The 17,765-nt window shown below is 35.8% G+C and overlaps 1 protein-coding gene across 2 annotated transcripts in view; it reads right to left on the reverse strand.

Moving 5' to 3' along the window:
* Positions 1–17,765, reverse strand: part of GNAI1 (G protein subunit alpha i1) — an 81,348-nt gene that overhangs the window by 18,381 nt on the left and 45,202 nt on the right. For both annotated transcript variants that reach the window (XM_017523125.1, XM_037736551.1), the window contains exons 2-4: positions 12,149–12,191; positions 11,909–12,050; positions 1,671–1,828 (exon numbers count right to left, since the gene is read on the reverse strand). In XM_017523125.1, the coding sequence (XP_017378614.1) occupies positions 1,671–1,828; positions 11,909–12,050; positions 12,149–12,191 (343 nt within the window). The remainder of the gene's footprint in view (positions 1–1,670; positions 1,829–11,908; positions 12,051–12,148; positions 12,192–17,765) is intronic.

Here is a 17,765-nt window from a genome sequence, read left to right on the forward strand (position 1 = left end):
ATGTTGCCCAGGCTGGTCTGGAATTCCTGAGCTCAAGTGATCCTCTCACCTCAGCATCCCAAAATGCTGGGATTAAAGGGCAGGAGCCACTATGCCTGGCCTACGTTTTTGTTAACTCATGTCCAAGTAGTGTGCACAGGAGAGAAGGTCTTGGACAAGAGACTGAGAGGGTCTGGAAGTTTTCCCACATGGTGAGAAAGAGAACTTCAATCTGTCATTCCCAAGTAGCACCCCTTAATTATTGAAAAAGCTCCTTTTGGTGAGCTCAACTCAAAACAGTCTTCTCATAATAGTGATTCCCGCTTAAATCTTTGCAGATGCTGGTGGTGTCAAAGCAAATATGGTTTAAGAATTGTGTTCTTCCTCTAAGTATTTTTTCTAATTTGTCTTCTAGCTTTTGTGATGTGTGGTTTATTAATTCATTCATTATTAAACAAGATCATATTGAGTGATAACTGTGTCAGGCTATGGGAATACAATATTAGGTAAAAACACATTACTGAATTTACAATATAATGGCAGAGACAGAAAACAATCAAATATTCACAACATAAACAGAAATAATCTCAAAATAAATGTAAAGCTGAAGAAAAAGTACATTGTATTAGGAGTATCTAAAACTGGAAAGCAAGGACCAACTCAGTGTCTCAAGGAATATCTCTTTGTATAGGGTATGATACTATTTGGAATATGATACATATTCTATGTGTATATGTTATATATATACATGTATAAACTGCATAGTATATCTGGTTAATGTATATTAGTGTAAAATGTTAAAATGTAGATTTTTTTATACAGGTTATAAAGTTTGACGTCAGTGATAAAATATTCATTATTTCTTACATAAACACACTAAATCACACAACATATGGGACCACGGTGTGCACCACCATGTCTGCTAATTTTTGTATTTTTTGTAGAGCTGAGTGTCTCGCTAAGCTGCCCAGGCTGGTCTTGAAGTTCTCAAGTGTTCTGCCCACCTTGTCCTCCCAAAGTGCTGGGATTATAAGCAATGAGCCACCTCACCCAGTCCCCCTGATTAGGTTTTATCACAACTTGCTTTGCAAACTTTCTGGGGCTACCACCTGAAAAATCAGGGCAGATTTTTCTTCCAAAAAACTGTACTTAAATATCTGGAAACAGTATCAAATACAACAGGGCACAGACACAATTGACAATTTTCATATACAGAGCTATTTTACTTAGTGAAAAATATCTTGGAGTCACCTTGCACGCCTTCAAAAAATCACTACTCACAGTACCTGTCATTGAACAAGTAGCGCTTCTCAGGCACTACTAGCACAATGAAAAGAACTCAAATCAGTTACACTCTCATTAAGATAGCTCAAAGTAAATTAGAAATACAACCCAATTCAGAGTTCCAATTACTTTCCTGACCATTCTGCATGTTTCAATTAGAGTTACATAGCATGAGTCTCGAGACACTATTGAACGTACAGGAAATATCATTGCTATCTATCTATCTACCTATACACACACACACAACACACACAGAGATAGATAAAGTTTTAAAATACTGTCATCTTGAATAACCTAAGTTGTACAAGAATGTGTCAGCCAATTCTGCAATAAAATTGACTTGGAGGTATATTTGATTTGCAAGTGATTATTCATGATAGTTTAGTTCTGAAGTTATGATTACTTACTATGCTGCAGAATCATTAAGCTGGTACTCTCGGGATCTGTTGAAACAGGCTTGTACACCACTATCTTTCCATAATCTCTTTATAACTCCAGCAAGTTCTGCAGTCATAAAGCCTTCTTCAGCAGCTCCAGCTAGCACGAAGAGTTGGCGCGCATCATCCTGAACATTCAAAGGCCATTTTTTTAAGTAAAAAGGGATATATTAGAGATTAAAAAGTACAAAGGAGGCCATTACAGAATTAAAAAAAAAAAAAGGCAAAAGTGAATTTCCTTGGTTTTTATTAAAGTGTCATTACTTTTTGTTCTCTAAGGCACCACTTAAAAACTGGCTTGACCAAAAGATAATCATATATCATACACCTATGTTTTATAGTGTTAGTAGTATCTGTCAGGGTACCTGGGAGCTGGAAGAATGACTAAGGTTCCAGCTCAGAAAGGGGACATTAACCAATTATCCACTAGTGGTTTGTTGTGTATTGAAGATGATCATTTTAGGGAAAACAGAAGTAGAACCTATCCTCCCTCCTCAAAATGTTTCTAAACTAAGAAACACAACTTTTAAAGATTAGAGATACATGAATTAAGTGTTAGTTTTCTTACATACTTTGTAGTTGCAAAAATAAATTCAGAGAAGGGGGATATGAATGTGGAGTGGGCAAGACCAGAAGCCTCGTTTCATAAAATGGTCTGAGATTTTCAGGAGATCTTCAAGTATAGACACATTAAAATCAGTGGGGCAGAAGTTGGGGACAGGTGTTTTGTTAATCCAGGCATAGAAAACAAAATAAGGACAGCTTTGGAGTAGAAATACTCATGATATACAGAGAGGAGAGTATGTAAAAATTCCTAAATGAAAAGATACTTTATATAAAGTTAATTAAACCTCGCTTAAAATTTGAGGCTACTCATATTTGGTTATTCTGATCCACAAGTAATCAACCACTTTAAATCAGTGTGTGGTCCAAGAGAAATATAATGTACACCACTATACAATCTACCTTTCCTAATAGCTACATTTTTTAAAAAAGCTTTTTTTTAAAGCTAGATGAAATGATTTTTAACAATATACATAACCTATGTATAAAAATATCAATTCATTTATATGTAATAAATATACAATTATTATATTTCACATTTTTCATACATATTACAAAACCACAGTAGATACATTTTAAGGACTCAATAGCCACATGTGGATAGTAGCTACCACACTGGATAATATAACTCCAGTTTCCAAGTAATAACACAGTTAATTAAAAACACAAAACAATAAACAAACAAAAAACCCAGATGTGAAGTTTCTTTCTTCACAGAGATTCTCCATAACTTGAGATGTGTAGCTTAAACTTAACTGGGTGGACAGTTCCTAATTTGTCTCAAGGGAAATTCTTCCGAAGTACTGTAGCAGATGCTTATAAAGTGATGGCACACATTATTATAACGGGTATAGAAGAGAAGCAGCACCTGGTGACACAGGCTAGCAGAGTGTACTAGCTGACAATATAAATTCATGCTGTTGCCAATTTGTGAAACATTTTCTTTTCAGCTGGAACCCATCATGAAAAATAATTAAGTCTCTCAGCATGAGAACATATTATTCAAGCATACGCTTCCCTTTTTAGCAAATCACAAGAGTAATGTATGCAAGCAAGCAACACGTGCATGATATCCTTAATAAACCTCACATAATATGGTTTCAAGTCATTCTTAGCACCATTAGCATAATTCCAGTAAACAATTATTCAATTACCCAAATTATTACCTATACATGAGAAATTTCTGAATCTGACCATTTTTATTTATTAAATTACATCAAACATAACTTATTTTAGAAAAGTACTTTTCGCTTAAGTAGGTTTTTAAATGAGCTTTCATTATGATATCTTAATTCAATTTCAATAAAGTTTTTTGACCAAAAAAAAAAAAAAAAAGACTAATGCCCTCCAGTATGGGGCATAAGGGCACATTCTTTTCAAACTTTCCAGGAATAGGTCTGAAGAAAAGACATAAGAAACTTTGGAAGCTGTAATTATAAACTGGATTCTGTGGCATTAAAAAAAAAAATGTTTCTTTTTCACAATTCCACATATAAGTGAGATGATGCAATATTTTTCTTTCTGTGTCTGGCTCATTTCACTAAGCATAATGGCCTCCAGGTCTCCCCCACCACCCGCCCCCCCCCCAAAAAAAAAACCCCACAGAAACTAAAATAGGTCAAGATCAAATATACAAAGAGAACAAACCAGCAGTTGTGGTTATGGGGTGGGGGAAGGGAGGAGGGAGGAGAAAGAGAAAATAGGGAGATATATTCAAAGGATACAAAGTAGCAGATATGCAGGATGACAAAGTCTAGAGAATAGAGACTGAAGTACAATAATGAGGACTATAGCTAATTAAAATGTACTGTATTAGAGATTTTTGTTAAATAGGTTTTAACTGCTCTTGTTGTAAAAAAAAAAAAAGTAATTATGATGGATATGTTAATTTGCTCCTCTGTAGTAACCATTTTACTATCTATTTGTATCTCATAACATCAAGTTGTAAAGCTCAAATAATTTTTTTAAGCCTCTTTTCTTTAAAAAAAACTTACTGAGATTATTCACTTCCACATCATTACCAGGACACTCAGGTGTGTCTGTAGGTGAACTTTTAAGCAATAAATCCGAGCAGGAAAACACAGCTGAAATTATTCTACCTAATCTTCTGCATAAAATGAACCCAAGGCACAGAGAGGTTAAGCAACTTATTTAAAGTTCCATGGCTAGTCACCCAATCATACAGGTGAGTCACTGGTTCATAAGTGGTCATTATCTAAAACAGGATAAATTTTAAAAATACAGAATGATGACAATGATTTTATCTTGCAATGGAATGAGGTCTTTGCAAAATTTATGAGAAAGAAAATTACTTAACATTTATAAACATAAATGTAAGTGTACCAAAATAGTGTGATACAGGGTAGAAAAAGAATAGGTATTACTTAAGACTGGAGTTTGGTCAGGAGAATTACAGGTTAATAAAGCAGTTTACCGGAAGTCTTTGTGGTATTGAAAAGAAAGAAACATTATTTGCCAGGCAATTATTTGACAGAAAAACTCTTTGGATGTAGCAAAGCTAAAATATTTTCAAATTACTAAGAGCTAAATAAAAATAAGATGATCTAGAGAATGGAAATTCCAGTTCATATAACTGTGTGCTCTGAGAACTCAGAAAGGAGCTATGAAACAATATTTTGTCAAGAGACAAATAATAAGTCCTCATTCCAAGCAGTGGTCAGGGAATATCTGGCATGCTATACTTATTTAGTGACTACATGTTTTATTTAAAGCTGTCACCCACTTTATGAGAATTCAGAAGAGTATGCCTAGGATAGGAAGAGGAGACTTTGAGGGAGCATGATGGCTAGCATCTGACATAATCAAATGGTAAGAAAGAACAGAATTCACGTTTAGGCACAGGGCAGAAAAAGGAGCATTCTTAGAGCAAAAGACATCAGATTTCATCTCAATAAGAGGAATATTTTTTTTTTAACAATCAAAGCCACCTAAAAAACAAAAGAGGGAAGGTAAATGAGAGACTGAGGTTTTAAAGCAAAGGTCAGATAACTAATGTAATACAGCAGACAGAATTTATGTATGAGGTTAAGAGTTTAAATTTAAAAACATCAGCAAGCCCTCCTAAAATAGGGGCTAAATAATATGGTAAGGAGTGTTGAAAATAGTGATACCTTTGAAATTTTGGTCATAGTGATAATATATATTTATGGCATAATTAATATATGTATGGAAATTCTGTTTCAGTGGTTTAGTTTATTTCATTAATAACATTAGCCAATAATATGACAGCATACAATGTGAACTTATATGTTTTATCTACTATATTTCTATAGCATGTTTTATATAACTCCTATACATTTAAGTGAGCTACATTGCTCTTACCAAAATTAGCATACCCTTAAGGAAATCATAAGAACTTTAGTGGATTCATCACTCCATGGCACATGGCACCAATCTCAGTTGTTAAAGAGTTGCTTTAAGAAATACATAAATGTAAAATACATTTTTTTTTTTCTAAAAGCACAAATGTAATCAAAGTAAGAATGACTTAAGGCAATGAAATAGGAAGTCATTTTTCTTTTTTCCCCATAAGAACTATTAAAAGGGGGGAAAGCCTAAAATAAAAAGTTAATTTTAACTAAAATGCAGAAATTTTTGGCTAATTGCAGTGAATTTAGCATGAAGTATGAGTTTCATTAAGTCAAGAAGGGAAATTATCGATAAACATATACATATTTATCTTATACATGTATAGATGTATTTTTTCAAATTGGTAAAGCGGAGAAATACTGCATTTGAGTGTTCTTTGTATTGACAAGAGAACTTGTCAAAAGGGATAAGGAATGTGAGATAAGTGAAATGAGAGTAGAAATATACTGTGCTAGAAGCACACATTGATTTCAATGGTAGCTAACATGATTTGCCACATATTTATCAGTATTTCTCAGAATCAAAACAAAACCGTCAGTTTCTTCATCTTAGTTTTCAAACATAAACCAGACTACTACTGTAAATGATTCAAACATTCATGTGGAAAAAGCAAGTAGAAGTAACTAGGAACATTTTGAAAAAGACTGGGAGCACAGGGATGATATTATCAAGTATTAAAAGCCTACAATATGTACAACAGTTTACTATGAAGGCAGATCCATAGGGAAAAAAGATCCCAAATCTGAACTCATTACATGATAAATGTGGTAAAATAAATCAGTCAGAAAAGATACAATTCATCCAGTAACACTGGTGGTAATTAGATAGCCAACTGAAGAGAAATAAAATAATGTACATCCTTACTCCATAAATACGACAAAACATGCTTCAGACAGATTCAAAAACAAACACATAAACAAATATTAAAATTCACTCCCTTGAAATTCCTCTTGCTTTAAAAAAGAGGGTCAATACTTGGTAAATCTTTTGTTGGGAGAAGATGCTCTACATTTAAACACAATGGAAGAAGTAACAGGAAGATTTAAATTATTTTTAAATATAGTATTAACATTAATGGCAGTTAAGTAAAATGGGACTTACTAAACATTTTTATTAGTGGACAAAGGGTCAGTACGTATGTACATATGAAAAGTAAACAGATCGTCAAAACACAAGATTCCAAGTGAATGAATAAAGTGCAAAAGCCACGTAGAGAAATAAAAATATAATCAATAGACATAGAAAACTGTTCAACTAAATTAAAATGGAAAATTCAAATTAAACCAATATACGATTTACTAACAACAAATTAGCAAAGATTTTTAAAATACAAGACTCCTAAATTTTGGCTGCCCAGAGTGCTAAGAAAAGGCATTCCAAAAATTGCTGCAAGGAAGGTAAACTGATACAACCTTTCTAAAAAACAATCTAGTAAATCTGGCAGACAGACAGGGACAAACTAACTAATGAAAGTAAATAACAAAGTTGTTGGAACAGAAAAGTGGCCATCACCAGGAGCACATATGAGGCTTGGGGGGAGAGTTATTTAAGTCAATTTAAGATAAGGTTTCTTACCCCTCATAGCCTTAAGTATTCTAAATAAGTGCTTCTCAAACTGTGATGAACAACCAGTGTCATGCTTTATTTCATTTTCATTTGTTTCCAATCTATTTCATAATACTAGTAGAAAAATAAAATTAAATGACATACAAAATATAAATTTGTATTTTTAAAACTACCTAAGTTAACATATAAATTAGTCTGTCAATTGCTATAAACTCAATGCTTACATTGTATATCCATTTTGTGCACATGCTTGTGGACAGGCACTGGTCCATGGATCACATTTTAAGCAGCACTCCTCTATGTGACAGTGCCTGAACAGGCTAATAGGCCCCTATGTAAAGCATCTAAAATTTTACTTCATTAGAAACATAATCACCTAAATTATCAATATGTTACCATTCACAGACTATCCTCATTCTGTGAACGTTCTGAAATGATATTAGGCATAAATGTGATTGCCTTATGCCAGCCTTGAAAACAATGTTGTTTCTTCTCATTTTAAATAACTAGTGTGTAATCTGATTTGCATATCTGGTAACTGTCAAATATGAAGCAAACCACAGGAAATTAGTAGCCACTTCTTAAGATTTTACATCTTCTTACTCAATTCTTCCCAAATCAACCTAAATACTAAGATGTAATCCCAACCAAATCAACACGCTGTTTTGGTTTGTTGTGTTTCAACAGGGTTGTGGGAGAATTAAATTGGCTCTCAAGTTCATCTGGGAGAGAAATCATGATGGCCTTGATATCGGGTAAAAGAACAACAAAATGAAATGGGGTGCATTTACTCTATCAAATGCCAATTAATCCATGAAACCATGGAAATTAAAATAATGTGATTCTCACAAGAATAACAGTAGTGTAATAATAATTATAAAAGCAGCAAGGCTGGGTGCAGTGGCTCACGCCTATAATCCCAGCACTTTGGGAGGTGAAGGCAGGTGGACCACCTGAGATTCCAGAATTCAAGACCAGCCTGGCCAACATGCTGAAACCCCATCTCTATTAAAAATATGAAAAATCAGCCAGGCATGGTGGCGTGTACCTGTAATCTCAGCTACTAGGGAGACTGAGGCAGGAGAATCGCTTGAACCAGGAGGCAGAGGTTGCAGTAAGCCAAGATCATGCCACTGCACTCCAGCCTGGGCAACAAGACCAAAACTCTACCTCAAAAAACAAACAAAAAAAGCAAAAGACAACAATAGCAGCAACAGACATTTACTGAGCATGTATTATGACCAAGGCATGTGGTAAGTGCTTAATATTCATAATGTCATTATTCTTCAAAGCCCTACAACATAGATGTTACCATTATTTCCCTTGTATTATAAGGAGGCAAGCTTAGGGAGGTTAAATAGCTTAGTAAATGACAGATGTGGGGAAAAAGAATACATCAATAGAAATAAAAACTGGAGTCCAGAAACATACCCAATGTAATAATAAGGGTAGCAATTTCAAGTCGCTAAGAAATAGACTGATTATTTAATATTGAATAAATGACTGTTTGGCAAAAGACGATCGTATTGTAAAATATACTTAGATCCTACCTAGCAACAAACACAAATAACATTTAAAGGTGTGTGAAGAGAGAAGTATAAAGAATAAAACTACAAACATTCTAAAAAAAATAAGAGAAGTTAAAAAAATTATAAGGTGAAGAATGCCATTCTAATAAGACACACAATACAGAAGTCAGAATAGACGATAAAAAATCTTAACAGTTCTATAATGAGTACTATTTCAAAAATTAAAAAAAACATGCTAGGCAAAGTGTTTGCAAGAGGCAAAGAAGGGTTAATATTCGTAATACTTAAAGAGAATCAATGTGAAAAGTAATTGAACAGAAATGAGTAAAAACTAAGAGTTCACAGAAAAAATACAAATGAACAAAATGTGTTATAATAATTCTCAAATTCATTAAAAATCAGAAAGAAAAACTAGAAAAAGACAATACTTCTCATTTATCAGATGTTAAAAATTGAAATGTTGATAACATCTAAGTTGGTGAGACTGTGGTACAACAGGCACTGCTGAATGGTTAGGAAACAGGTAATTCATGTTGCTTTTCTTTGGAAAGCAAACCTGTGGTACTTATCAAAATTCAGTATCCGGTTATCCTTCAACTCAGGATTAGATTTCCAGAAACAGAAATACATTCAGACTTCTTTTGAATATACTATTCGTGGCTGGGTACAGTTGCTCACACCTGTAATCCCAGTACTTTGGGAGGCCAAGGCAGGCTGATCACTTGAGGCCAGGAGCTCAAGACCAGCATGGCCAACACAGTAAAACCTCATCTCTACTAAAAATACAAAAATTAACCAGCTGTGGCAGCACACATCCATGGTCCCAGCTACTTGGGAAGCTGAGGGATGAGAATTGCTTGAATCCGGAAAGCAGAGGTTGCAGTGAGCTGAGACTGTACCACTGTACTCCAGCCTGGGCTAGAGACTGACACTCTGTCTCAAAAAATAAATTAAAAAAAAAATAATAATAATATACTGTTTCTTATTCCTAGAATGCTTTTTCTGTTTTTGCCTAGAAAACCCTTATTCATGTTTCAACACTCAGTTCCAGTGTCCCTTCCTCATGACCAGGCCATGTTTAATTCATCTTTGTATTCCTCGGTACAACTGCAAAAGCCCAGTAGTTTTGAAAGTTTATATAAAGACAGGCAACACAAAACATGGAGTAGACCAATGAGAAGCAATGGGAGGACATGAGGCATTTGTGTGAATGAGTTAATGATGATGGCTAAAGCTAACAGAAGTAATAATCTGAAGGGAGGAAGAAGACGGTTATTGAAGTATCGCTAGAGAGGGTCTAAAAAGGGTGGGTCAAACCAGCAATAGAGAAACAAACACGAGGAAAGCAGGTTCAAAGATTCCAAAGCATCAAAACGGTGGTTAAAAAAAAAAAAAAAAAAAAAAAAAAAAAAAAAAAAAAAAAAAAAAAAAAAAAAAAAAAAAAAGTAAAAAAAAAAAAAAAAAAAAAAAAGAGCTTGAGAGTAGTTATTTCTAGTCTTGAAACTATGCCCAAGTTACGTTTAAAAAAAGAAAGAGAAATGAAAACATTCCTTGAAAGAAAAACTTGAAAATAAAAAGAACTCATGAGAAGTTGTTTGTATTGACCCTTCATGATCTCCTAAAATGGAGGCTACAACACTTTTTACTTTTATAAGCACATAAAAGATCCAAATGCAGAATGCTGTATATGTGAATTCGGTAAAAGATTTAAATTACTATAATCAGAATTGGTGTAGGGTACAATTTTCAAGAATTGTTTTGCCAATTTAAGAGTGGTTCCCTACTGTACAGTCTTTTAAACAAAGATTAAAAAGGCTTAGTATGATTAGCATTTCTAAGTCGATTTCAACATTATTTTCAATAATAATTTATTACGTTCTTTTAAAATCTTTTCTGAAATAAGATTAGATCATCTCAAGAATATATGTTGCTTAAAAATCACTCTGTAATTTATGCATTTATCATTTATTCATTCAACAAATGCTTTCTGAGTTCAAAGTCTGCCAAATGAATAAATGATCAATGTATAAATTATTTAAAATGATATTGAAATCTACTTGAAAAATTTAATTGACACTAAGGTTTTTAAAAAAGTTTAAAAAACAGAAATTAAAATGGCTAAGAGAATTTTTAAAGTAACATTTTAAAAACTGGACTTATTTTTACAGATTTTTCCAATATGTATTCCCTAATGTTGCTTTCATTCATTTTTCTTCCCTATTAAACATGAATTGAACCTTAAAAAATAAAATCTAGCAGATATTAAGAAAAAAAGAAAAATCTATAGTCTCTATACACAAAGTCTTCATGGTATTAGTAGAGAGACAGCATGGATACTGAACACACAGAAATAGAAAGAAACTATAAAAACAGATACTAGTAAAAATAATATATCTACTAGAAATAAATAGATTAAGCAATCAAACAGAAGATAATAGAAAAAAAGCAAAAGAAAGTACCTTATGGATTGGATCTGGGCTGCTTCCAATCCAACTGAAACAAGTTACCAGGCCAAATGAGGAGGCATAGGCATAGTGCCTTGGTTACCATGAGCTGTATGGCAATCTCTGTATCGTGTAATTTCCTGGGTGCTAGTTTCTTTCTTGGCAAAATAAAGAGTTAGAACTAGATTGTCTCCAAAAATCTCTTTTAGGTCTCAAATTTTGATACATGGTTTTTAATAGCCGATATTTTCTATTCCAAAGATAAGCAAACTTTTACTTTGTTTTCATTATTCGAGATTAAACTGCTTTTCAGTCTAGGCATGAATACAAATAACTAGATCACTTGAATATTCCAAATTACAGAAACAGATTTTGAAGAGGGCCAGTGTAAGCAGTTCACCCAGTACCAAAAATTGTTATGGGAATACAGGAGTACCCAACACAGCATGCTACAAAGAAAAAACACTGTGGTGATTATATTTAGTTGGTCCAAATTATCTAATGGATAAGGAAAGCATAAAGGAGAGATTACACGATCCTGTATAGTTTTACTTCACTCACTTCTAACGCTCCTGATTTCACTTACTTCTATCCTTTTGATTCCTTTTATAAAATGGTCCTGATAGTTGACAAGACTATGTTACGTAGTATGGTATTAGCATACAATTTATTCTGTTTAATCATCAGGTCTGCTCCAACAAATTTAGTAACTTACCGCCCGGGCTGAGTCACCAAAGTCTATCTTCAACCTCCCCATGGCCCTAATGATAGCAATAATTGACTGGATGGTGTTACTGTAGACCACTGCTTTGTATTGTTTACACTCCTCTTCTGAATAACCAGCTTCATGGATAATTCTAATGTGACAAAAGGGAAAAAAAAAGAACATTTGCTTCCTTTGGTAGAAGGGTACACTTAAACATAAACAGCAAACTTAATGATTAAATCTACTTACTTCATCTGCTTCACAATTGTACTTTTACCAGATTCACCAGCACCTAAAAAATAAAACATAAAAGATTTCTAACGTCATCATAATCACTTAAGTATATTCAACTCTCAACATACACACACCCAGTCTCTCTGTGTGTCTATCTTTTAGAGCTGAATTTTTATACTAAAAATGAGGTATAAGGCAGTAAATATGTAGGATAAGTATCAAGATCTAACATACAACATGAGATATTATCTCATGTTGTAGTTAGTAATACTGTATAAACTCAGGATTTTTGCTAAGAGTAGATGACAGCTGTTCTAGCCACAGGCGACAAACAGGTAACCCTATAAAATGATGTTTATGTTCATTTGTCTCACTATAGTAACCACATTGATATGTATTTTGTAACATCATGTTGTATACTTTAAATACACAAAATACAATTTACTTTAAAACAAATAAAATGAGCTTCACTGGTTTCCAAACACATAGAAAAGTTCTGGGAAATAAGTCTGCTCTACCTATTATTGCATATACTTATTCAAGTCAATAAACTTAAAGGAAAAAAACATGCTTCTACTGTTGTTTGTATGTGTTCTCTAAAGCATTAAAAAAAATTCAGTCTTCTCTAAGTTAAACCTGTACAATTTGTTTTAAGAATCTGCTCCCCACTGGAAGATGTTTAACTGCCTGACCAATTATCTTAATTTTAACCTTTGGCTCTTGTGAAATAGGCAGCAGTGGCACCAGGAAGCCACATGAAAAACTATTTTAAAATAACAGATGTTCAAATAGCTATGTCTCATGCAATATGTGTTCGATCACTACTATTAAAAGCCTAATACAGAACCAACATAAATCGCTAGCACTGAGGATTCAATGTTGTGCTGGACTTAATAAAAAAATGTTTTTTCATCTTCATTGTCATGTAAGTCATAAGGCCAGGAGCCATTCTCAAAATTCTTCTTCACTCTCTGTGTATGCAGGGTCTCCTCATGATTTGAGTTCCTAGTGCTATGCTATCCTAACATGAAAATACTACTAAGGAAATGACCACTTATAAAATCAGGGCCTTCTTAAATACCCTTTCTACTTAACAACAGCTGCTATCTTTATACCAAAGTGGTTCAGATATTTGTCAGGCTTCCCTCCCTTGACTGCTGGATATTGAGAACATGGAGCACAAGAAACAAGACATGGAAGATATGACAAGTCTATTATTTGGCTTCACATATTCTTTGTCCACTACTACAATATCCTGGAGGAATTTATGACTGTTTGAGAGACAGGGGCCAGGATTTTCATTACATTTTCATTTCATTTTAGGCTCCATATTCCCATTTTCCCTGGGCCATTCCTACAGAGTTTTATGTTCAGCATTAGAGAACAACTTACAGTTCCAGAAACACCCATTGCTACTCATGCCACACATCTTCAAACACTGTTTCCCCTGTCAAAATGCAATTTGTTCTGGTCTTCCCACCCTGGTGATTCTCTATCAACCATCAAACTTATCTCCTTTGTGGACGTCTCCTTATCCACTCTGCATGGGACTCCTGCTGCCTCTCACTTTGCACATGTTTGCATTTGAATTCTCAGAAGCTAGTTTGTGCTATACACAAAATCAACCAACCAGAAATGTACTTGAATTTATTTAAGCTATTTCTGACTGATACAATTGATGGTCAAATCTCTGGGCTTTATCTTTCCCTTTACCTCTTTCCCTTTTCAGACAGACAGACACACAGACACACAGACACAGATACACACAGACACACACACATACACATCATCATCAGAGGCATCTGAAAAGAGGTCATAATTAAATGGCCTATTTGAAAATCTTAGGGTAAAACTTCCTAAATTTTACTTATGGTTTGATATTCAAGAAATTTTCCCAAAATACCCTCACACTGAATAGAAAAGCAGGCACTGAATAAACAATAAAGGCATTCTTCATTTACAGACAGCCTTTGAATCTTTCAGGGTATCTGCCAATAAAAACAATTCCAAGATAAACAACCCATTATTTATTAATCAACAACAGCGTGCTTGGCTCCATGAAAAGCAAAATTGCAGGCATTCTGGCTCACACATTTCTCTAATCCAGGGGCGGTCCACCCAAGTAATACAACCTAGGCAGTTTCCCGCAGGGCTGTCTTTAAGAAACCACTCTGGGCTTCTAGAGTACTGCAAGTTAAGTCAGCAGCTGCCATGCTGTGATGATGGGACACTCTAGGTCTCAGGATTTATGCATGGGGGTGGTGATTCCACAGGTATAGTGAGCTTTGATGAATAGCAACCTACGGTCCATTCCATTAGTGAAACAACTCAAAAGCCCAGAGAAAGGTTCAAGTGATGTAAGCTCGTGAGTTTTGAGATCCACAAAAGAAAGAAAATCGGAAATCGTAAAGAATAAGATTGTTTCCAGTTAATATGTACAAATGAGAATGTTTAGGCCTTAACAAGAAAAAAACAAATTTTCCTGATGTTTGACATTATCTCTACATTCTAATTCACTTTTTATCCCTTCAAATAAATGGTGACATGGGACACTTAGCTTACTTTGCATTGCACATCCAGTCAATGGTTTGTGGTTCAAAAAAATCCTGAAATCTCTTTAACATTAAAGAGTGGGGATGGCGGTCTTATTAACTGGATTTGTACTTTCTTTACTAGTCACAAAATACTCTTTGTGGAATAGATATCTGCAGGCAGAAATTTTGCAAAAACCTTTCAAAGCTTAGCAATTTACATAATTAGTTTTCAACTCTCACTTTCATACAGGGTCTCTTAACAGGAAAATTACAAATGCCACGTGGTTAAGGTTTCAACATTCTGAACACTGGTATTTTCTCCATACAGTATACAGGAAAGAGTAAATAGCTGTTCTCTACAAATCTCAGGCAGCACAGTTAATTCTGGGAGGCTGGTAGTGTAATGCTGCACATCATTGCCTGATGTGCATGCCAAGTCAATATGCTGAGACCCTGGGCTGCAGTAGAGAAAAGGTTTAATCGCAGTAAGGCCACCGAACAGAGATGCAGGAAATCTCAAACCCATCTGCCTGAGGAGTTTGGGGCTACAGTTTTTAAGGGTTTTGGAGTGGGCTGAAGTGTACGGAACGTTGACTGGTCAACAAATTCAGGGTAAAGTCATAGGACAAGGAGATCAAGAAATTCTCAGGCTGATTCGGTTCTTCTGTGAGGGTCTTTAAACTGGATGGCCTCAGCTGTTAACCTGAAATTCAGGATCTACTTAAATAACTCTTCCAAAAAAGCCTCACTATTCTAACATCAGAGATCCAATCTAAGGCCAGAAATACTATCTATAGGAACAATGGGGATGCAAATAATATCCAGTGTTATGTGATGTTCAGTTACAAGGAAGTGGGTCAAAGTACAGCCTGATTAATGCTTAATTATAACTATATTTCTGCCCATAATTCTTGTTAACCTTGTGAAGATGCTTCAGCAGGAAGCAATATTGTAAAGGAAAAAATGGGGTTGGGGGGTAAATTTTTTCCAGCAGTACTCAGTTAAGTTGCTGTTACTTTTCACTTAAATACAGGGTGGGATGAAAAGTGCTGCCATCTACCAAGAGCAACTTCAAGAAGAAACAGAAATCTGTAACATGTGTCAGTAAGAAAGATCAAAGGGCGTGACCACTTGTAGTCACAAGTCCTCACTGGTCAAGGTGGCTAACTGGCCCACAAAGGAACTGTCAATAAGCTAATCACTATGGAGTGAATGAGAGTTTAGATGAGAGAATGTGACTCAGAAGGCTGAGAATGTGTGTGCCATGGTTATGGTTGGCCAGTGGCTATAAAGCCAAAGTTGTGATGTTACAGTAGGTAGCTAGTCAGGCATGAGCAGGGCAGGAAGGGGCTACTCCTGACCAGGCATGTCAGGCGACCATCAGGTGATGGTCAGGAGGTTAACTGTCTAAAATAGTAATTGGTCACAGCCAGTGAAAGGGAGAGGCAGTCTCCCCACAGACAGAAAAAACCTGCAACTGATCATCAGCAGCTTCTCAATAAGATCTCAGGAGACGGGTGAGTGAGCTCAAGCATGCACATTAAGAGTCAAAATGGCGGAGTTTAACTGGTATATGACCTTCCTCTAGGAATGCTAGGCTGGTAAGGGAAGAGTGTCTCAAGTGAGCATGAGGGACTGTGTTAAGGCAAAAAACTTATCTTTCCGAGTCCACAAGGGGCGTGGTTTCAAAGGCAAGAGGTTCCTAGCGCCAGGCCTCCATCCTAGAGTTCTTTGTGACTTTCCTGTGTGAGGGCTAGGTGAAAAATCCAGGTGTGCTCCTTTATTTAAAAAGCCAAAAGCTCTGGGAGGAGGAGGTTCTGTAGCCAATCCAGTATCAAAGCCAAAGATCAATCACTCCAGTGAAAGTTTGAAAAAACTCCTCTCATTGGACGAGAACATAAATGGGGTGGGAATAACTCCAAGGTTAATAACTCCAAGGGCCCCCCCAGCCCCCCACTGCTCCTTACCTATACAGATTCCTCCCTTGGATTCCCTCCCACGGCAGCAGGGGAGCTCTCTCTCCTCTCTCTCTCTCACTCTCTCTGCCTAATAAATCACTTCTCTGCTAAAGTCTTTGGGTCCACGGTATTTATTCAGACGGTAAGCTCAGCACACCTCCGGGGCCCCTTCCCCATTCCTGGGGTAAGAGAGGTCAAGGACCTGGGCACAAGAGATTGGAGAAACTGGGAGCATCTTTGCGATGCCCCGCTCCCTCCCCCTGGCTACAAGCATGCATGTGTACAACACCAGTAAACACACTACCCAGGCTCCTGTCCCAAGCACTAGGAAGCCACTGTGCATGAACAGCCCACCCCAAAGGAAGAATCAGGGGAGAAGGGACACAATACCCCAAAAGTGCACCAATGTATAAAACCCCAAGTCAAAAGGTCAGACTGCACATGAGCCTTTCAAGTCACCTGCTTGGACCTCTTCCAGGTGTACATTCCTTCCTTTTGTTCCTGCTCTAAAGCTTTTTAATAAACTTTCATTTCTGCTCTAAAAGTTGTTCAGTTCCTCCTTCTACCTTATGCCCCTTGGCCAAATTCTTTCTTCTCAGGAGGCAAGAAATGAGGTTGCTGCAGATGCATTGGATTCACCACTGGTAACAGGGACGCAGAGGGGTCCTCCCTACTCTGCCCTCCGCCTGCTGGTCTCCTTTAAGGAGGAAGTGGCTAACGAAAAACTGCACCTCTGAGAGCAAATATGGAGCCCAGCAAATAAGACTGTGCTGAGGGCAAAGGAACACCACTACAGTAACACCGGGGAGAGAACTCACCAGTAGCTTGGGGTCTCAAACATACAGCAGCCTACTGGCAGGATCCAACAAAGGAAAATGCATCAAGTCAGAATAAGAAAAAGATGGGAGGAAGAGCAAAAAACGAAAAACCAATCGATCTAAGATAACCCTTTGTTAGATTCTAATTCTCTAAACAAAGTTACGTAATTACCGCTATCAATGTGACAGTCAAACAATGTCCACCTCTGATTTGGCTGGGGGTAGCACAGGAAATTTTAGTTTTATCTGCCGGCAATATTTAAAACAAAACAAACAAAACACACTTCTGATCTCAGAAACAAGCATCTTTTTTTTTTTTTTT

The sequence above is a fragment of the Cebus imitator genome, unplaced genomic scaffold (assembly GCF_001604975.1).
Source record: "Cebus imitator isolate Cc_AM_T3 unplaced genomic scaffold, Cebus_imitator-1.0 Scaffold26, whole genome shotgun sequence".
Taxonomy (NCBI): Eukaryota; Metazoa; Chordata; class Mammalia; order Primates; family Cebidae; genus Cebus; species Cebus imitator.